At 36.0% G+C, this 23,645-nt stretch overlaps 1 protein-coding gene across 1 annotated transcript; it reads right to left on the bottom strand.

The window, feature by feature from the left end:
- Positions 1-14,093: 14,093 nt before the first annotated feature.
- Positions 14,094-16,241, bottom strand: LOC103069075 (disintegrin and metalloproteinase domain-containing protein 29-like). The gene has a single exon (XM_007471125.1). The coding sequence runs from the start codon at positions 16,239-16,241 to the stop codon at positions 14,094-14,096; it is 2,148 nt and encodes a 715-aa protein (XP_007471187.1).
- Between the last annotated feature and the right edge of the window lie 7,404 nt (positions 16,242-23,645).

Here is a 23,645-nt window from a genome sequence, read left to right as displayed (position 1 = left end):
TGGAGAACTGTCATATTTGAAGTAGTGAACAATGTTCTTCTTAAATATATCTGTTTTTTTAAACTTGATTATACTGACTCAAGAGATTAGTAATTGGATGCCTTTTTTGTTTTCCGGTAGGTGGTGCTATAGCACAAGCTTTTATTTTCTCATACATGTGCTGCCTCTGGTTATATTTTAGAACTGGCATCTTTTACCCTCTACCACCTCTGTCAGATGTGTTGCCTAGTGCCCTCCTTGCTGCTTGTGGTACCGGGTCATTGGTGCCTCGCTGCTGCTGGTGTCACAGGTGTCACTGCCTGGGGCACCAAGCTGGTGGGTGTTTTCCACCTTGTCTGGGGTCTTCTGGGTCACAGCCTCTGCCACTGCAAGGGGAGGAAGAGAAGGAGGGGGAGCCAGTATTGCAGGTGTCTCAGCCATGAGCAAGGTTGTCAGGTTCACAGGCTCTGCCACTGTAAGCAGGAGTGGGTGGAGTCATGGGCACCTCCACAACTGGAGGGACAAAGTTGGCAGGCTCCACTGCCACTGCTGTCAAGTTTCCCATGGCTGCAGGTACCACTTTGGCTGTGAGGTCAGTGTGGTGCCTCCCCTGAAGCTGCTCAGCTCTCTGGGATTGCAGGTTCAGTCACCGTTGCTGGGGGTCTCGGATTACAAGCACCACCTCCATTGTTCTATGGTCCCACCTCCTCTGTGTGGTCCAGTTCACCCACCTTTAGATATATGATGTGCAGGATTTTCTCATGACCTGGTGTGTTGGGCACAGGTGCTTTTGCTGAGTTATGGATGTTTTACTGGTTGTAGATAGAAGGGGTGAGACAATGGGAACATCTCATGCCACCAAGGTACTGACATCAGGCCTGTATTTTATTAATTTTGATGCGATTGTAAGTGGGATTGTTTTCTTAATTCCTCTTTCTGTTAGTTCATTATCAGTGTATAGAAATGTAACAGATTTCTCTCTCTTAATTTCGTATTTTTCAAATTTACTGAGTTCGTTTATTAGTTCTAATAGTTTTTTGGTGGAGTCTTTAGGCTTTCCTGTGTATAGTATCACACAGGAATCTATTGAGATGATCATACGATTTTTAACCTTCGTTTTGTTAATCTGGTATATCACAATGATTGATTTGCAGATATTGAACCATGCTTACATCCCTGGAATAAATCCCACTTTAACCTTGGTGTACGATTCTTTTAGTGTATTGCTGGATTTTGTTTGCTAATATTGGGATGAGTAATTTTGCATCAATGTCATCAAAAATACTGGATATATATATATATATATATATATATATATATATATATCGTATTGTCTTTGGTTTTGGTATCAGGATAATGCTGGCCTTGTAGAATGAATTTGAAAATTTTTCTTTCTCTTCAGTTTTTTGGAATAGTTTGAGGCGTATAGGTATTAACACTTCTTAAAATGTTTGGTAGAATTCACCTGTGAAGTTATCTGGTCCTAGACTTCTGTTTGTTGGGATTGTTTTGATTACTGATTCATTTTCATTACTAGTAATTGGTCTCTTCAGATTTTCTATTTCTTCCTGATTCAGTTTTGGAATTTGTATGTTTCTAGGTTTTCCAATTCCTAGTTTTGGAATTTGTATGTTTTAGGTTTTCCGATTTGTTGGTGTATAATTTTTTGCAGCAGTCTCTTATGATTTTTGATGTTTCTGTTGTATCAGTTATAACTTCTCTTCATTTCTGATTTTACTATTTGAGCCTTTTCTCTTTTTTCCTTTATGAGTCTGGCTAGAGATTTGTCAGTTTTTTAAATCTTTTCAGATAAACAAAGAACCAGCTCTTGGTTTCATTAATATTTTCTATTGTTTTCTTTTAGTATCTATTTCTTTTATTTTTCTCTCTGATCCTTATTGTTTCCTTCCTTCTACTAACTTTGGGCTCTGTTTGTTTTTATTTTTCTAATTCCTTTAAGTGTAATGTTAGATTGCTTACTTGTGATTTTTCTTATTTTTTGAGGTAGGTCTGTATCGCTATAAACTTTCCTCTTAGAAATGCTTTTGCTGTGTTCCATAGGTTTTGACAGGTTGGGTTTCCATTTTCATTTGTCTCAAGGTGGTTTTTATTTGGGTGCCCTGGGTGGGGTGGGAGCCACTTTGGAGGGGACCCAGTCTCTGGCAAGGTTGCCTGCTAGGTATGAAAGGTAAGAGCTGCTTTGGAGAGGCACTTGACAGGTCTAGGCTGTCTGCTGTGTGTGCAGAGCAAGAATTTCTTTGGAGGTGGTGCCTGTTCCAGCTGTCGCCACCCACCAGATGTGGTGGGGCAGGAGCCACTTTGGCCACCCACTGGATGTGTCAGGGGGGCAGCTGCTTTGGAGAGCTGCTGGTCAGGATGGGCAAGTCTGCACGGGAACACCAGGGTGGGGTGAGCAGTGCTAGCAGGGTAGATGATGTATGTCAAAAATGGTACCCACCAGTGCCAGGACATAATAGCTGTTTCTTGATCTCATGTTGAAGTTCCTGAATATTCCTAACAAGACACCCTTGTCTGCTGACCACACTCTGTTTCTCTCTCCCTCCCCCTCCCCCTCCCTCTCCCTCTCCCTCTTTCTCTTTACTTACTAGGTAGTATTTATTGAGTACTTACAATATGCCAGACAGTATCCCTACTTCACAAGGCTCTTGAGATAATTAGATATAGCTGTTATAGAGTGCCTGGTGCATAGTAAGTACTCAAAAATGACATTAATATTATTGATTTCTGAAATTTACTTTGCTTCTGAGGGGACCTGGATTCAGCTGGGCCATACATGGTGGATTGGACTCTCTTTTTGGCCCGGAGTTGATGCCGCCTAATGTTAGCTCTTAGCAGGTCTGACAGATATGTCCCAGGAACCACAATTATTCTTAGAAACAAGAGTAAATACAACCAGTTCTTCTCATTTCTTGGCTCAGCAAACACCATTTTTGTGTAATAATAACCCTGCATGAGAACTAGAGCAATCCCCAAGAAATTTGACTCCTTAGGTTGAGAGTCAAAGTATCCACACAGGCAAAATCTCCTAAAGGACTGGGTCAGTCTTTGTTGGTCAGTATTCACACAAGTATCTTGTCTCTCTTCTGTGAAATCAGGAACCAGGGAAGGTATTTCTGGTGGCTTGAACTCGGTCCCTGTGACCACACTCTGTTTCTCTATGATGTCATCAAGACCTATGACAGGACTTTCATGTTTATGTTTTCATGTCTGATCTTTCACTTAATCTCTGAGATCATTTTGGCTGACTACCTCACATATCCTTTTAAATATTTGTTAGATTAAAATAAAAGACCCTAATAAGGTAGAAAAATAAAAATGTCTATCAAAAGATGAATGGATAAACAAAATGTGGAGTATACATAAAACAGAAAATTATTCAGACTTTAAAAGGAATAAAATTCTGACACATGCTACAATATGGTGAAACCTTGAAAATAATACACTAAGTGAAATAGTTGCCCTTGCCTGAGGAGACAGATCCAAAAAATATTTCTAAAACCATTGTCAAAGAGTGTACTGCCTATGTTTCCTTCTAGAAGTTTTATGATTTCAGTTCTTACATTTAAGTCTTTTATTTTTATATATGTTGTGATTCTTTTACCAGTTTGATTCTTTTGCATGTAGCTTCCTGGTCTTCCCAACACCATTTATTGAAGAGGCTGTCTTTCCCCCATTGCATATTCTTGCCTCCTTTGTCATAGATTAATTGCCTATATAAGCGTGGATTCATTTCTGGGCTGTCTATTCTGTTTCATTGATCTATGTATCTGTTTTTGTGCCAGTACTATACTGTTTTGATTACTGTAATTTTGTAGTATAGTTTAAAATCATGGGGTGTGATATCTCCAGTTTTGTTCTCTTTTTTAAGATGGTTTTTGCTATTTGGGATCTTTTGTGTTTTCATACCAATTTTAGAATTAGATGTTGTAGTTACGTGAAAAATTCTATTGGCATTTTGATAGGGATTACATTGAATCTGCAGATGTCTTGGGGAGTATCATCATTTTAACAGTATTCTTCCAATCCATGAGAACAGTATAGCTTTCCAACTGTTTCTGCCGTCTTTAATTTCTTTTCTCACTCTCGTATAGTTTTCAAAGTACAGTTATTTTTACCTACTTAGATTTATTCTTAGGTATTTTGTTTTTTATATGATTGCAAATGGAATTGTTTTCTTAATTTCTCCTTCTGCTAGTTTGTTGTCAGTGATTGCTGTGGCTAGGACTTCCAATACTATGTTGAATGAAAATGGTGAGAGTATAGTTGTCTTGTTCATGATCTTAGAGGAAATAATTTCAGCTTTTCACCATTGATTATAATTTATGTGGGCTTGTCATATATGGGTTTTATTATGTTGAGGTATGTTCACTCTATACCCACTTGGGCACAGGTTTCTTTTTTTTATCATAAATGGATGTTGAATTTGTCAAAAGATTTTTCTGCATTTATTGTGATGATCATGTGATTTTTATCCTTCAGTTTGTTAATGTTGGTGTATCACATTGATTTATTTGCAAATATCAAACCATTCTTGCATCCTTGGGTTAGATCCCACTGGATCATGGTGTATGATCCTTTTAATGTGTTGTTAAATTTTGTTTACTAATATTTTGTTGAGGAATTTTGCATCTATGTTCTTCAGTGATATTGGCCTGTAATTTTCCTTATTTGTGATATCTTTGTCTGGTTTTGGTAACAGGATGATGATGGTCTTGTAGAATGAGTTTGGAAGTGTTCCTTCCTTTGGTATTTTTTGGAATAGTTTGAGAAGAATAAGTGTTAATTGTTTTAAAATGTTTTATAGAATTCTGTGAAGCCATCTGGTCCTGGGCTTTTGTTGGTTGGGTGTTTTTTTTTTTATTACTGATTCAGTTTCATTACTGGTAAATGGTCGGTTCATATTTTCTATTCCTGCTTCAGTTAGGAGATTGTACATATCTAAGAATTTGTGCATTTCTTCTAGGTTGCCCATTTTATTGGCATATAATTGTTTGTAGTAATCTCTTCTGATTCTTTGTATTTCTGTTGTTTTGGTTGTTAACTTCTTTTTCATTTCTGACCTTATTGATTTGGGGTTTTTTCTTGATGAGTCTGGCTAAAAGTTTATAAAGTTTGCTTATTTTTTCAAAGAACTGGCTTGTAGTTTCATTGATCTTTTCTATTGTTTCTTAGTCTCTATTTCATTTATTTCTGCTCTGGTCTTTTTTATTTCTTGCCTTCTACTAACTTTGGATTTTGTTTTTTCTTCTTTTTCTAGTTTCTTTATGTGTAAGGTTAGGTTTTAATTTTTTTAATTTTTTAATTTTTTTGCAGTACGCGGGCCTCTCACCGCTGTCGCCTCTCCCGTTGCGGAGCACAGGCTCTGGACGCACCGGCTCAGCGGCCATGGCTCACGGGCCCAGCTGCTCCGCGGCATGTGGGATCTTCCCAGACCGGGGCACGGACCCGTGTCCCCTGCATCGGCAGGCGGACTCTCAACCACTGCGCCACCAGGGAAGCCCTAGGTTTTTAATTTGAGATTTTTCTTGTTTCCTGGGGCAGGCTTGTATCACTATAAATTTCCGTCTTTGAACTGTTTTTGCTGCATTCCATAGATTTTGGAACATTATGGTTTTGTTTTCATTTGTCCCAGGTATTTTTTTATTTCCTCTTTGATTTCTTCAGTGACTCACTAGTTGCTTAGTAGCATATTGTTTATCCTCCACACGTTTGTGTATTTTGCAGTTTTTTTTTCTTATAGTCGATTTTTAGTCTCATAGCATTGTGGTCAGAAAAGAGGCTTGATATGATTTCAGTCTTAGTAATTTTTTTTTTTTTTTTTTGCGGTACACGGGCCTCTCACTGTTGTGGCCTCTCCTGTTGTGGAGCACAGGCTCCGGACGTGCAGGCTCAGCGGCCACGGCTCACGGGCCCAGCCGCTCTGCGGCATGTGGGATCTTCCTGGACCAGGGCACGAACCCGTGTCCTCTGCATTGGCAGGCGGACTCTCAACCGCTGTGCCACCAGGGAAGACCAGTCTTCTTAAATTTAATGAAACTTTTTTGTGGCCTAAAATGTGATCTATCCTGGAGAATGTCCCATGTGCACTTGAAAAGAATGTGTATTCTGCTGCTTTTCAATGGAATGTTCTATATATATCAACTCTATCTGATCTAACGTGTCATTTAAGACAAGTGTTTCCTTATTTTCTGTCTGTAAGATCTTCCATTGATATAAGTGGTATGTTAAAATCCCTATTACTATGTTACTGACAAGTTTTCCCTTTATGTCTGTTAATATTTTCTGTGTGTACTTAGGTGCTTCTATGTTGGGTGCATATATATGTACAATCATATCTTCTTCTTGGATTGATCTCTTTATTTTTTAATGTCCTTTTTTGTCTCTTGGTACAGACTTTGTTTTAAAGTCTATTTTGTATATATTAAGTGTTGCTACCCTGGCTTTTTTTTTTACTTACATTTTCATGGAATACCTTGTTCCATGCCTTCACTTTCAGTCTCTTCGTGTCCTTAGGTCTGAATTGAGTCTCTTGAAGGCAGCATATATATGGGTCTTGTTTTTTTAATCCATTTAGCCAATTTGTCTTTTGATTGGAACATTTAGTCTCTTTATATTTAAAGTAATTATTAATAGTTATGTACTTATTGCCATTTTGTTAATTATTTTCTGGTTGTTTTTGTAGTTCTCTCTGTTCCTCTTTTCTTCTCTTCTACCATGAGTTTATGACTTTCTTTCATGTTATGTCTGTATTCCTTTCTGTTTATTTTTTGTGTGTCTGTTATAGATTTTTGGTTTGTGGTTACCTTGAGATTCATCTATAATAACCTATTTATATAACAGTCTATTTTAAGTTGTGGGTTGCTTAACTTGTAGCACATTCTAAAAGCACTACATTTTTACTCAGCCTTTCATGTTTTATGTTGATGTTATAGATGATTTTACTACTTTTCCTGTTAAACCTTTTTACTAGCTTTATAACTGGTTGATCTGTTATTTTACTGTGTGTTTGCTTTCACCAATGAGATTTTTCTTTTCATAATATTCATATTTCAAATTGTCTTTTTTTTCTGCTTAGAGAAGTCCCTTTAACATTTTTCATAAAGCCAATTTTGTGGTACTGAACTCTCTTAGCTTTTGCTTGACTATAAAACTTTTGATCTCCCCTTCAAATCTGAATTATAGCCTTGCTGCATAGTCTTTGTTTTAGGGTTTTTTCTTTTATTACGTTAAATATATTATGCCACTTCTTTGTGGCCTACAGAGTCAGCTGATAGCCTGATGGGAGTTCCCTTGTATATAACTTGTTGCTATTCCTTTGCTGCTTTTAATGTTCTTTCCTTTAATGTTTACCATTTTAATTGCAATGTGTCTTGGTGTGGTCTTCTCTTGGTTGATCTTATTTGGGACTCTCTGCTTCCTTATCCTGCCTATTTTCTTTCCCAGGTTAGGAGAGTTTTCAGTTATTATGTTTTCAAATATGTTCTAAGTTAAACTAAATAAAACTCTAATTAAAGCTGTAGCCCAACACCATCTCAACTCAAGTTGTGAAGGATTGTGAATGCTCAGTTCCTCACTTAACTTTGCATTGCCATATTTGAGTTCACTGGTACTTAACACAACTCCTGACCTCTTGCAAAGGACTAAACTCTGTGATCTTGTTAATGTTTGAATTGTGGGGGGGGGGGGCGTGTCAATGTTTAAATTAGAAGGTGATGGGCTATAGTTTGGAACATTTTGGTTTGCCCTTGGATTCAACTTCAGCAGGGCCCAGGAATCCAGGCACCATGAGAAAGATCAAGATTTAACTACATTCTCTCTACTTACCAAAGTATTTCCTCTACTACTGCTTTCTTAGCAATATTAGGAGTGGGATGTAGGCCTAAGTCATTTATTTTTATGATTGGAATCCTTGCAGACCCAAGTCTTTCCCACCAACTTAAACTGTTGGCAAAGTTTCAGCTGGTTTCTTTTTATTTTAAATTGAGATATAACTGATATATAATACATTAGTTTCAGGTGTATAACAATGATTTGATATATTTATATATTGTGAAATGTTATGCTTGATACTAATGCAAATGAAATGAATTTTCAATTTCATTTTACCTGCTTGTTACTGGTAGTTAGATAATGAGCATGGAATACTGACCATGTAATCAGCAACCTTGCTCTATTAACTTAGTTATTCTGTTAATTTATATTTTCTAGGTATAGTATAATGCCACTTGTGAATAATAGCAGTTTTATTTCTTCCATCTTTATTCTTATACCATTTTATTTCTTTTATTTCTAATTTTATTCAGTCTAACACATCTAGTAACATGTTCATAAGAAGTAGCGACAGGGTGCCATTTTTGTCTCCTCATCAATATCCTTAGAAAGTCTCATACAGCTCACCATTATGTATGATATTTCCTGTGGGGCATTTTAGGTCATTTTTTTTTCTAGATATACTTGATTATATTAAGAGAATCCCCCTCTCTTCCATGTAGACCAAGCAATTTTATCAATAAATGTAGACTTTGGTGAAATAATTTTTGTGTTTATTGAGATATGATTTTCTCAGGTACTCTGTTAATGTGAATTATAAAGATTGCTCTTCTGATAATTTAGAAATACCTAAAATATAAACCATTTGATCATGAGGATGCATTATTGTCTACAAAACATGCTGAAATTTATTTTCTTTACAAACATTTTAAGAATATTGTTGACCTGAAACAAATATACTTCCAGTTTTTTCTCTAGCTAAATTGTGTTTATTTGGGATCAGCAAAGAATTGCAGCTCAGAGTCTGCAACCATGGCGAGCCATGTGCAAGCTCCCACACACAGGGAAGGAGAACTCTCTTGTAGATAGGAAAAGGAAGTTGGGTGGGCCACACTAAACAAAGAGTCCATGGTGTTTCATTAGCTGAGTTGCTGCCAAGAAAGAAGAAGGACCTTTCTTCTTCCTGTTGAGTTCTGCTATCATTCAGGGTGTGAGAACTCTTCCTTCTGGTCTCCCAACTCTATTTAATTGAGGTTACTGTTTAGTTATTTATTTTTTACAATATCTACTTTCATAAAAGAAGTAGGTAGGAAAATTTTGGGGGTGTAATGCCCTTGTCAGGTATGAGAATTAAGTTACCCCAAGTCTCATAGAGCTTTGAGCTATTCCTTTTCTTAAATTCATGACATATAAAGTTAAATCAGTACATCTTCAGTCTTCTTTTTTTTAACATAGGTATATGAGACTATACATTTTCCTTAAAACACTGCTTTAGTTGAATACTATGTAATATACATATAGTGTAGTTATTTGTGTTTCATTTCAAATTATTTCTTAATTTCTGTTTTGATTTCTCCTTGACATATAGATTATTTAGAAATATATATTTTATTTCCAGTTGTGATATTGTGATTTATAATAAGACATATATATTTGAGCTTTAACCTTGTTCCTGTCACAGAGCTACTGAAAGCCTTGGAATTTTTAAAGTGATGAGAGCAGTAAAGTTGTCCTTTGTTCCATTAATGAGGTGACTTTTAGAAACCACCTAGGGAAGGATGCTGGTTGCCAGTGGAGCAAACCATGTGATTAGAGGGTAGGAATTTTCAACCTCCCTTGCCCCCTACCTCCGTGGAGGGAAGAGGGACTGGAAATTGAGTTCAATCACCAATGGCTAATAATTTAATGAATCATGTCTAAGTAATGAAGCCTTCATAAAACACCAAAAGGGTGTTTGAAGAGCTTCTGGGTTGGTGAACACGTAGATATGCAGGGAGAGAGGTACACATGAAGAGGGCATGGAAGCTCTGCACCCTTCCCACGTATCTTGCCCTGTGCATTTCTTCCACCTGGCTGTTCCTGAGTTATATCCTTTTATAATAAGCTGGTAATTTAGTAAGTAAAATGTTTATCCAAGTTCTGTGGGCTGTTCTGACAAATTAACTGAACCTAAGTACGGGGTCATTGGAACCTCTAACCTATAGCTTGTTGGTCAGAAGCACAGGTGACAACCTGGACTTGTGATTGGTATCTGAAAGAGGGGAGAGCAGTCATGTTGGGCTGAGCCCTTAACCTCTGGGATCTGACACTATCTGCAGGTAGTATTAGAATTGAGTTGAATTGTAGAACACCCAGCTGGTGTCGAATTTCTTGGAGGTGTAAAGAACCCCCCCAAACACACATTGAAATTGGGTGCAGAATCTTAGTTGGTGTCAGATGTGGGATCAGAGTCAGAACTGTACCAGGCAGTTGGAGTTTTTCTAGTTATCTTTAATGCTATTGACTTCCAGCTTAATTAGATAAGGTCTAGAGAAAATATACTCTTTTTAATTAAAACCATGTGAAATTTGTTGGGGCTTTCTCTTTGGCTTATCATAAGGTAGACTTTGGTAGTAGTCCATACGCAGATGAACCAAAGTGAATTTATCCACTTTTGGGTTTATCCCTTATCTTTTTATACCTATTATATCAAGTTTGTTAATTATGTATTGAAAGTCTCCTGATCCTGCAGGATTTATTTTCTACTCTTTCTGTTACTACTGAGAGAAGTGGGCTAAAAGTATCCCTACTGGTAACTGTAGATTTGTCTATTTCTGTATTTTCTCCTCTATATTTGAAGTTCTGTTAGTGGATGCATACACATTTAAGATTGTCATATCTTCTAGTGATTTGCCTTTTATCATTACAAGATATTCCTCCTTATAGTAATGCTTTGTGCCTTAAAGTCTTTGTCATCAGATATTAAAAAGATTACACTAACTTAATTTGGTTAATATGTGCATGAAAATTCTTTTTTTACACTCTCCATGTCTTTATTTTTAAATTGTTTCTAATAAACAATGGCATAATGCTAGACTTTTTACTTTATTCACTCTGAAATATGTCAGCCTTCTACTTAATGTAATCCATTTTACATAGATCTTATATCTACCAGGTTTTTTTTATTTTCACATCTGCGTTATGCTTGTTTATCCTTAATTGCCTATACTTGTAGAAACAAATATCATTTATTATGCCTTTTGTTCCTTCAGTAAATTTCTTATATGTACATAGTCTTATTATTTTAATGATTACCCTAGATTTGCAACATGCATCTGCAACATCATATAGTATAATCCACATCATTAATTTACCTCTTCCCAATATTGCTAGAAGTTTAGACCTTTTATCTCTATTTACATACCTCCCAGCTTTTGTGACAAATATATTTGCATTTTGTTCTGCATATATTTACAATCCATAAGATACTACTAGTATCCTTGTACAGTTAATTTTAATTAGTTTACCCACATATTTACTGCTTCTTGTATACTTCACACCCACCTGCACATTCATATTTCTTTCTGGTATCATGTTTCTCCTGACTGAAAAAGAAATGATATTTCTTTGAGTGCTGGCCTGCTGGCAATGATTTGTTTGCCAAAGAAAAGTTTTGTTCTCCATTACTGAATGTTATCTTCACAAAATAAAGAATTCTAGTTTGGCAACTACAATTTATTGAGTAAATGTGTTATTTCATTGTCTTCTGCATTCAATTATTGAAGTCAACCATCTATTTTTATTGTCATTTCTTTTAAGATATGGATATTTTATCTCTGGCTGCTCTTAAGATTTCTGTGTCTCTTGTTTTCAACAGTTTTACTATGATATGGTTAGGTGTGTATTTCCATGTGCTTATTCTGCTTGAAATTCATTGATTTTCTTAAAGCAGTGGCATAATATGTTTCCATACTTTGGGGAAATTCTCAGCCATTATATGTTTTTTATTACTTCTATTCAATTCTCTTCTTCCTCAAATGATACTCTATTTGAATGATTTCAGATTTATTGATGTGTTTCACATATCACTTCTCTATTTTAATGCTTTTTTCTGTGCCAGTCGTTGACTTTTTTTAAATTAACTTTTCTTATAGTTAACTAATTTAGCTAATTATACAATGCAGTCAGTAATTCAAACTGTTTACTGATTTTCTGAATTTAACAAGTTCGCATAGATGCCAGTTTTCTGATGAAATGAATCTACCTTCTGTCACATGGTCTATTCATTTTTCTTCCAGTTTCTCTAAAATACTAGCCATAGGGAATTTTTGTTCATTATCATCTTTTCCACTCTTTGGATCTTTTAGCTGGCTTCTATCTTTTCTTTCACTATCTTTGTTGTTGTTTTCCCTTTATTATTGGCGATAATTTCTTCCTTTTGATATATGTGATAATGCTTTATTGTATGCTAGATGTTCTGTATAAGGAACCATAGGAGTTACCTTCAACTTGAGAAGTTTTTGTCTTTCCTCTGGAAGTTAGACTGAGTGACTGATGACTTTAATTCAATAAGGAATTGAGTTTGACCAGAGATAGTGCACTTTTAGTGAGACACATATACTTTACTGGACTTTATACTGGGAGCCCATAAGCCTCTATTTTCTCAGCTCTGAAAGCAATGGGTGACTATGTTCTGATACTCAAATCTTCAAAACCAAGTTCTCTAGCTTATATTCCAAGCTCCTTCAAAATCAGCCAGATGTTTTAAAAGAGAAGGCATTACATGTCCTTGAGGCAAACTCCTTTCCACTAGGTCTTTGCTTCCTAACTACAATAGATTGCAGATATCTTTGTCTTTAAAGACTTTAACCTATTTCCCAGCAAATGGATCTAAACTCAGCAAAAGTGTGGGAAAAACTGATTTTGAATTTGATGCCCTTAAGTGCCTAATTTATCAATCTAGTCTATTCTGCACACTAAGAGTTTTTCAGGTTTCTCCTTCTTCAACAGAGGAATTCTAACTGGGTAGGCCAAGCTTGATCATTAATTTATATTCAAAACCATCATGTTACAGTGGACAAAGATTTTTGTTCCAGGGGAAAAAGTACTGATAATTTAAATTGTTTTCCCTTCCTTGTAATTTTTAAGTCTTCTAATCTTCATTTCCTCCACAGTTCTATGATACTTTTAAAATAAAATTTTAAGAAATGTTCTTGGCATTGTATAGCTGTCATTTTCAGAAAAATTGCTTGTCTGCATAGACCTAACTAAAATTGAAAGTATCTTTTTTACCCTGTTTTATAACCAAAGAAACCCAGAAATTTAGAGACAACTGTTATTATCATTCTGTACTTTTTAAAATTTTACTGGAAACTTGCAGTAAATTTAAGTAATTTTCCCAAATGGTTAAGGGCAGTGGTAAAGAAAAACTCAATCAAACAAAGAAAAAAATTGATATTTCCTCACTCCCAATGAATGGTGCTTAATGAATAAGTACTTCATTATACTAGGATGAGTACTGTAACAGAATTCAGTCAGAAAAAAAAAATCAGTGATTTTAGGGGGTGGAATTAAGTATAAGGCATTGGGTAACCAGCTACTAAAGAACACAGCAAGTTAAAGGAGGCATTGTGCTAGTAACTGGTTAATAACCATAAAATACTAATTGCAAGAAGGTGATTTCATTCATGGAGCTGAAGAGCAAAGGGAAGAAGTAGGGTTCCTTGAATCTGGAGAACTGTAGGGCTGGCCCCATGAATCTCAAAAATGAGACTCAAAACTCTCACAGCAGGTACTGCTAAGCTGGTGCAGAGGATCTGAGACATTGGTAGAGAGATCAAAGACTGGCTCAGACCCAGACAGCTATGCTGGTATCTTTTAGACTGACAATGGGGTTGGTCTGGATTGAATTTTTTTTTTTAAAGGATATTGAAACTAAGTATAACTGCCAGTGTAAAATTTGTTATTAAGATTGACATACAGGAAGCAGATCTCCCAGACTTCCAAATCCCCTTGCATTCACCCTACTGCAGATCTCTGTAGAAAGAGGGCTGATACAGCAGCAGTGTGGTTCCTATAATGCAGACCACAAAATGGGAAGGGGTTTTGACACTGAAAAGCAGTAACTTAAAAACTGGTACACCACCCAGGTACCATGCCTTTTTCTAGAAAATATAAAGAAATACATTTCAGGAAAAATAAAATTTCTAATTGTTTAAAATAAAGAAGAATAAGTAGAAACATTATAGGAGTTACCTTTTTTAATGCATATCTATTCAGATACATTTTTGGGTACTAATTGTTTTTATTTCCCATGTTGAGTCTGAGTCTTTTGCTTGGGTTTTTCAGGTTGAGGCTGAACTTCTTCCTTTTTTTCCCTTAGTTTTTTTCCTCATACAGAGCAATAGAAGACAGCATAATAGAATTAACAACAAAATAAGACATGTGAGGGCCAGGTAAATCTTCTTTATCCCCTTTCTCTTAGGGGGTGGGCCACTGTCAACACTACCTCCATTGCCTTGTTTTAGGCAGTTGGGAGGGTCCCACTTATAGTTGCAGTGGCAGTGATGTTTATTGTTGCAGATCCCCCTCATGTTACAGAACTTAGGTGAACAATTACTATCCAAGCGAGAGAGATGGACACACTTCCTTCCGATGCAGACATGTTCTGGGCCACACTCTGTGCCGTCTTTCACTTCACCAATATCAGGTATGGTCATCCCCATGTGGTAGTCTGTACCCCAGCAGGTGGCATTGTTGAAGCGAGTCCCATGCACAGTAGAATGCTCTGTCAGAACGGGAATTTCTGCCACGTTATCGCACTGAATTCTCCCACACAAGCTGTCCAACATACTGCATTTTAGATATGTAGGGCCTTCGACTCCACAGTTACCAAAGCGGTCACCTTGAGTGTTTACTTGTTTGTAGCAACTGTCGTTTGCATTTTTTGCCTTTTGGCCGAAAATCTGCCTACACTGTGCGTTGCGGTCATTACATCTCTTTTCATAGCAGTAGGCATTGTCATTACAGGGAATTCCATCCTCTACATACACATCGTCTGGGCACATATGGGATGATCCATTGCACCACTCTGGAAGATCACATTCATTGACCTCCTTTCTACACATTTCTCCTGATGGTAAGAACTTGCAGTCCTTGCAACAAAGCCCAAAAGCACAAGTAGACCCAAAACTCAGACTGCAGTTTGTCAGACAACAGGCATCTTTTGAACAATCCTGAAAAGATCCACAGTCACACTCTTCTCCTTCTTCAACAACACCATTTCCACAGCGCTTCCTTGAAAACATGTCCTTTGTGTATACAGTGTACTGCAAACATTTTGCCTGCTGTACAGAATATCCCCAAAAATAAGAATAACTACAGTTGCTAAATTGGGCTATTGGTGGGTTGTCATGACGCATTATACATCTATAATAACCTGCAGAACACACACACAATACAGTATCATGAAACATACCCAAATTATGACCTATATGATGAGCTACTGCAATTCCAATAATGGCCAAGGTTTTGTTTGCAAAAGTAACAACTGCACAACTAAAGTGTGACCTACACATTCCTGCAATATAGCCTAAACCACTTAATCCTCTCAAGGTCTTATTTATAAAAAGATGTACAGTATCATGTGCCATGCGGGCATCAATGGTATTAGCCTTCCAATGGCAAAAATCTCTCAGAGACCTCCTTACAGCATCCACTTCAACCTGGTTTCTTTTAGTCCAGATCTCCATACCAAACAATAGCACCTTCATACCCATTACCTGATAAATGGAATCCACTATATTTACAATAAGAAATAGATCCTCCTGCAACTTTGAGACATTCCTTTTAAAATGATTATATAGAGTATTGTCCACCACCAGTGCAATTTCGACAAAGAATGAATGTATCCACCAGCCATCATAATGACTTTGTTTCAGAGTAGAATTACCAATCTCTTGAAACTCAAATTGGTGTACAGTTTCCTCTTGCATAAAATCAGATTTTATGTTTGGGAATTGGGTCTCCTCACTGTCCATTTTATATACCAGGTGTTCAAATTTGGTAGAGAAAATCATGGGCTTAATTTCATAAACAACATCGTTTATCTGTAATAGTCCTCGAAAGCCTCCAGAACAGGTACTGAGGGCAACAAGGGATTCTGGGTCCCCCTCCACATAACCATGGTAGTAGCAGTCATTCTGGACAAAAGGCTGGTCCTTCAGGAGAGCACCCTGGTCTGAGTAGGTGAACACTGGGAGGTGTCTGGACAGCAAATGCTTCTTGATATTCATGTGGAGAACGTGTCTCTGGCCCCCAAAATGCAGGCTGTAAGAGAGCCGGCCTGGAGGCTTCATGCTTCTGCCAGTGTGTGTTACCTTCAAGGGAATCACCACTTCTGGAGGACTGTGATATTGGGGGTGCTCAGCCCGGGTGTGTCCTGAAAAAGACAGAAACACCCCAAGCCAGTGTAGCAAGAGTATGATCCTCATGTACAGCAGGACTTTAATCACAGTCATTATGAAGCTACCATTATTGGTCCAGAGAAGAAGGCAGGCAGGGTTGAGAGTCACAGATGGTCTGGCTCCTTATTCTGAGCTGCTTAGTGTACAGAGCTTATCATTAAGTATCTGTCTTCTGGCAGAGTTGAACCATTAGAGCATAAGCCCTACAAGTAAAACAAAATATAACATATGGATGGGGGTGATTAGAAAAGGGCCTAATAGGGAGAAAGAGAAAGTCATACAACAAAAGTGATTAGTGTTTTGATCAAGGGTTGACTCTAGAAACTGCACAGGATTTGCTTTTAAATATTGATAAGGCAGGGCATTGGGGGAGTATGGAAGAGTGAAAACTGGCCACAGATTTATAGTTATTGAACTTGAATGGTGGGCAATTAAGGATTCATTATACTATTCTCTAAATATATGTATATGTTAAACATTTCCACAATAAATAGTGAAAAAAAATCTTAAGGGTAAGTTGACCATATGTCTTGGATTGCTGGGATTGTCCTAATTTGCACACGTTAAATTGGTATAAGTAATAATACCTGTTTTTTTCAACCTCAAGCCATAAATTACTCAATTACCTAAGATACATATTAAAGGCAACAACAACAATAACACTCTCCCGTTATTTTAAAATCTCTTTTATAGTACTTATTACCTCCCTAGAACAAAATGTTTAGTTTTATCTTTCTTACATTACTCTCCTCGCTAGACTTGTCATATTAGAAGTACTCAAGAGCATTATCTATGTCTTTCACAAATGTTAGTATCCCCAAAGTGCCTAGCTTAATTCTTTATATAGTAAAGAATGGTCAGCTTGACTTGTATTGTGCCTTGGAGTGTTACTCAAAAGGTATTTACACTTGATTACATTTTAATGTACAATATTATTCAACACGTGTGGCCAGTTTTGTTTTTGGAACAAAGTGTTATAGACTCAGTTTTCCCTGCTTATTTTCTCTATTTACAACTAAATACTCTGGATATAATTAAGTGGAAGACAAAAAAATACCTCTGAAAGCTAAAAAGCAAAGGCAGACTGGCTGGAGACCTCTAGACTTGAGGAATGGCAACAAGGTGAGTTCCTTGGGTTTTCTTTTAATTGCTCTCATATATCCCAAATTGGGTGCTGGAGAGGTCTTTAACCCCGAATCACCAGCAGGCATAGACAAAAATAAACAAAAAGCCTCAAGAATAATTTTCTTTCTCTGTTCACATGACAGAGAATGGAAAAGCTCAACAGAGAACCAGTAAGGTGCTCCAGCATCTGCTCTTGAGCCAAGACACATGTGGATTGATTCACGCAGAGCAGCAACCTCAAAGACTTGTAGGCCAGCCCAAAACACACTCCACAGTCAGTGCACTGGTGGGCTGTTCGATCCACCTACATTGGCAATATAAAATCCCTGGCAGGCAAACCTAACACTGATTCAATATCTAGATAACTAACTACCTGATCTGCCTTCAGAGGCAGCAACAAAATCCCAACAACTTGACCCAACCTCAGCTCAACACTAGGGCAGGGAATGGAACCCTATATTAAACATAGCAGTATCATTCATAAAGCCTGATATATCCCACCCCTTCACCAAATGACATAGGAGACACAGCCTGTTGGCTTCTGTTTCTCACATCTCCAGATATGAATATGGACCAGTGACACCAGTTAAATCCAGAATGTTAGAGTAGATCAAGCAGAAGAAAGGACCACTCAACTCAAAGATGGGTCATTGATAATTATTCAGTTAAAGGAGAAAAAAAGAATAAAGAAAGCAAGCAGCTTATAGGACACCGACAAGAAGACCAATATACACATGATGGAAGTCATAGAGAGAAAAAAAGAGAAAGGACCAGATAGCTGATTCCAAAAAAAAATAATGGCTGAAAATTTCCCAAATCTGAAAAAAGAAATGGACATCCACATGCACAAAGCCCAAAATGTCTCACATGAGATGAATCCAAAGAAACCCAGATGAAGACTCATTAAAACTGTGAAAAGTCAGAGACAAGAAATTCTGAAAGTGGCAAGAGAAAACAACATGTCACATACAAAAGAACCACCATAAAACTGTGAGTAGATTTTTCAGCTGAAATCTTGCAAGTCTGGAGGGAGTGGGATGATGTAGTTAAAATGCTGAAAGAAAAAAACTATCAACTAAGAATGCTATACCTGGCAAAACAGTCTTGCAAAAAATAAAGAAGACATAAAGACATCACTAAACAAACAAAAGCTGAAGGAGTTTATCACTGTAAACTGTGATAAACTGTAAGGCACTGTAAGTGCTAATGAGATTTTTTAAAGTTGAAAGGATGCTAAACAGCAACATGATAGTGTAAGAAAGTATGAAATATACATATATATTATATAAACATATAAATGTAAACTCATCTATAGACAAAACCAGAATACATTATAACTTAATTGTGATGGGTAAATTACTTTTAATTTTAGTATCAAAGTCAATGATGAAAGTATTAAAAATAACTAAAACTGGAAAACATGTTAAAGAATACACAGTAAAAATTGAAATATAAGTTGTGACAACAACAACATAAAGTGAGCTAAAGAGAAGTTAAGTGTAGAGATTTTTGTTTTTTGTTTTTGATGTTGGGGGTAGGAGTTTATTAATTTATTTTTTTGCTGTGTTGGGTCTTTGTTTCTGTGCGAGGGCTTTCTCCAGTTGTGGCAAGCGGGGGCCACTCTTCATTGCGGTGCGTGGACCTCTCACCATTGCGGCCTCCCCCGTTGCGGAGCACAGGCTCCAGATGCGCAGGCTCAGTAGTTGTGGCTCACGGGCCTAGTCGCTCCGCGGCATGTGGGATCCTCCCAGGCCAGGGCTCGAACCTGTGTCCCCTGCACTAGCAGGCAGACTCCCAACCACTGCGCCACCAGGGAAGCCCAAGTGTAGAGTTTTTGTATGCAATTGAACTTAAGTTGTTATCAGCTTAATGTAGACTACCTTAACTATGATATTTTATGTAAGCCCCAAGGTAACCACAAAAAATATAGAAGTTACACAAAAGAAAAAGAGAAAGGAATTAATGCATATAAAATACAAAAAAATTCAACAAAACACAATGGAAGGCAACAAGAGAGGGAAAAAAGACATACAAAAGAACAAAAAAGATTAATAGAAAACAGAACAAAATGACAATATTAAATCATTCCTTATCAATAATAACTTTAAACATAAATGGATTAAACTCTCCAGTTAAAAGATGTAGAGTGGCTGAATGGATGTAAAAAAATAAGACTCAATTATATGTCGTCTAGAAAAAATCCTCACTTTAGATGTAAGGAAATGCATAGGCTAAAAGTGAAGATTGGAAAAAGATACTCCCTATAAATGGTAACCAAAAGAGCAGAAATGACTAGACATATCAGACGGAATAAACTTTAGGTCAAAAACTGTCGAAAGAGAGAAAGAATAACATTATATAATGATAAAAATGGATTAATCCACCAGGAAAGTATAAGAAATGTAAACTTATATATGCACCCAACATCAGAGCAATATAAATATATAAAGCAAACATTGACAGAACTGAAGGGAGAAATAGACAACAATTCCATAAAAGTAGACTTCAATACCCCACTTTCAACAAAGGATAGAGCATCTAGACTGAATATCAACAAGGAAATAAAGGATTTTATAGCACTATAGACCAAATCGATCTAAAAGACGTATACATAATATCCCACCCAACAGCAGCAGAATACAGTTCTTCTCAGGATTACATGGATGTCTCTTCAAAATAGATCACATAGTTACAAAACAAATCTTAATAAACTTAGAAATATTGAAATCATACCAGGTATCTTTTGTGATTACAATTAAATGAAACTAGAAATCAAAGGCAAAGGGAAAAATGGAAAATTTACAAATAGGTTGAGATTTAAAATCATACTGTTAATAACATTGAATCAAAGAAGAAATCAAAAGAGAAACTAAAAAACGCCTTGAGACAAACAAAAATGAAAATGCACATACTGTAACATATGGGATGCAGCAAAAGCAGTACTAGAAGGGAAGTTTATCATGATAGATGCCTACCTCATGAAACAAAAAATCTCAAACAGCTTCACATTCCACCTAAAAGAACTGGAGAAGAACAAACTAAGCCTAGAACTAGTAGAAAGAGAGAAATAACAAAGATCAGAGTGGAAATAAATAGAAACTAAAAATACAGTACAGATAGCTTATTTTTTGAATAAAAAATAAATAAAAATACGTGATACACACACACACACAGACACGCACATCCATTTTCTTGATCCATTCAGCCATCAACGGACCCTTAGACTATTCCATGCCTTGGCTATTGTAAATAATGCTGTAGTGAACGTGAGAGTGAAGATATCTTTTTGATATAGTGATTTTGTTTTCTTTGAATAAATACCCAATAGAATTACTGGATTATGTAGTTCTATTTTTAATTTTTTGAGGAAACTTCAGACTGTTTTCCATAGTGGCTATACCAATTTACATTCCTACCAAAGTATACAAGGATCCCCTTTTCTCCACATCTTTGCCAATACTTGTTATTGCTTGTGTTTTTGATAATAGCCATTCTGACAGGTGTGAGGTGATATCTCATTGTGGTTTTGATTTGTATCTCCCTAATGATTACCGATGTTGAGGACCTTTTCATGTATGTGTTGGCCATTTGTATGTCTTCTTTGGAATAAATGTCTATTCACTTCCCACGCTCTTTTAAATTTTTTTTTTTAATTGAGTTGTATGAGTTATATATATATATTGTATATTAACCACTTATCAGATACATGATTTGCAAATATATTCTCCCATTCGGTAGGGTGCCTTTTCATTTTGTTGGTTTCCTTTGATGTACAGAAACTTTTTGGTTTGATGCAGTCCCACTAATTTATTTTTGCTTTTATTGTCTTTCCTTTCGGTGTCAAATCCAAAAAGTTATTGCCGAGATTGATGTCTAGGAGCTTACCCCTGTGATTTCCTTTAGGAGTTTGATGGTTCAGGTCTTACATTCAAGTCTTTAATCCATTTTGAGTTGATTTTGTTTATGGTAAAAGATTGTGGTTCAACTTCATTCTTTTGCATGTGGCTGTCCAGTTTTTCCAACACCATTTATTAAAGAGACTATTCTTTCCCCATTGTGTTCTTGAAAACTATGACTATGACTTTGTAATATAGTTTAAATCAGGAGGTGTGATGCCTCCAGCTTTTTTGTTTTTCTCAAGATTGCTTTGGTTATTGTGGGTCTTTTGTGGTTCCATAAAAATTATAGGATTTGTATTGTTTTTGTGAAAAATGCCATTGGAATTTTTATTGGAATTGCATCAACTCTATAGATCATTTTGCCTGGTGTGGACATTTTAACAATTTAATTCTTCCAATCCATAAGCATAAAATACCTTCCTATTTCTTTTTTGTCTTTATAGTTTTCAGTGTACAGGTCTTTCATTTCCTTTGTTAAATTTATTCCTATGTATTTTATTCTTTTTGATGTAATTGGAAATGAGATTTTCTTAATTTCTCTTTCTGATAGTTAATTATTAGTGTATAGAAATGCAACAAATTTTTGTGTATTGATTCTGTATCCTGCAAGTTTACTTATTAGTTCTAACAATTTTTGGTGGAGTCTTTAGGATTTTTTACATATATCATCTGCAAATATGATAGTTTTATTAGTTTTATTTTTTCCTTTCTTATTTGGATGCCTTTTATTTCTTTTCTTGCTTAATTGCTCCGTCTAAGACTTCTGGTACTATGTTGAATGAAAGTGGCAAGACTGGACATCCTTGTCTTGTTCCTGATCTTAGAGAAAATGCTTTTAGTTTTCAGCTTTTTACCTTTGAGTGTGATAAGAGCTGTGAGCTTGTCATATATGGCCTTTATTGTGTTGAAGTGTGTTCTTTCTATACCCAATTTGTTGAGAGTTTTTATCATACATAGATGTTGAATTTTGTCAGATGATTGTTTGTATCTATTAAGTTGATTGTATGAGTTTTATTCTTCATTTTGTTAATGTGGTGTAAAACACTAATTAATTTGTGTATATTGAATCATCCTTGCATCCCAGAAATAAATCCTACTTGATCGTGGTGTATGATCCATTTAGTGTATTGCCAAATTCAATTTGTAAATATTTTGTTGAGGATTTTTACATCTAAATCAGGGATATTGGCCTATAGGTCTAATGTGTGGTTTTAAGTCCAGTGCTTTTTTGATTTTCTGTTTTGATAATCTACCCATTGATAAAAGTGCAGTATTGAAGTCCTCTACTATTTTGTACTGCTGTCCTTTTCTCCCTTTAGGTCTGTTAATATTTGCTTTATAGATTTATATGCATGTATAAATATTTACAAATTTATATCCTCTTTCAGTTGAAGCAAAGCTTCTGTAGGCTAAGTAGTCTTATTTACCCATGACTAGGAGACAATGTTACAAAGTGGGCATCAGTCTGAAGCATTATTGCTAGGTTCAAATACCAGGACTTATTCTTACTAGATATGTTGATTAAATTCTGATAGAGTTGGTTTCTTTTCTTGTAAAATGGAAATGAAATGTATACCTTCTGGGATGGTTTTGGTGGTTAAATGAGATAACCCAGGTTAAATATTAGGGACAATGCCTACCATATTAAATGTTTGATAAATAATAGTTTTATTATTTTTAAATAAAACCAACAAATGATTTCATAAGTTTCTAGTTAATTCTGTCTACAAAATATTCTTTCTTTTATACTGAACAGGAAATAACTTTCTAAACAAATGGATTTTGGAGGGAAGCTGATTTTCATTAAAGAGTGTCTGTTTGAAGCAGCGTTTCTATGTGTGATTCCGTATCTTTAGAAACATCTGCAAAACTTTGTTTCTTTTCCAGCAAGCAAGAAAATACACACTATGAATTTCCAGCTTTTTCTAATAAGCCTTTTAAGGTAATTTTTGTCATCAATTTTCCTCTAACATTTTATCTTCTGTTTTGTTCACTTCTCTGTTTTTCAGGAGCACATAACAAACTGGATAGTCACTTCCTTTTTCCTTTGAAATGGATACTTTTCCTGGCTGCTTAATTTTGGCATAAGTACAAGAGGTATGAAAACTCTTTCAGATTTAATAATGTAAAACAAAATCTTTCTGAGAACATTTGAGTTGAACAGTTTTAAAAGGGAAAACTGCATAGTTTAAAGTCATTTCCCCTGTCTCATTGTGAGGTATTTCCTTTCATCTCATCTTTAACAAAAGATCCATTTAGTTAATTCTATATTTCTTAGCCTTGGAGGCATGAACATATGAAATGGGCAAGACAGCCATGATATTTTAATAGTATTTAAAAAAAATAAACGGCTTTTTAGAACAGTTTTAGATTTACAGAAAAACTGCAGATTTAGTACAGAGTTCCC

The sequence above is a fragment of the Lipotes vexillifer genome, unplaced genomic scaffold (assembly GCF_000442215.2).
Source record: "Lipotes vexillifer unplaced genomic scaffold, Lipotes_vexillifer_v1.1 scaffold770, whole genome shotgun sequence".
Taxonomy (NCBI): domain Eukaryota; kingdom Metazoa; phylum Chordata; class Mammalia; order Artiodactyla; family Lipotidae; genus Lipotes; species Lipotes vexillifer.
Note: the sequence above shows the minus strand (reverse complement) of the source record. Positions and strands in the feature narration are given on the sequence as shown.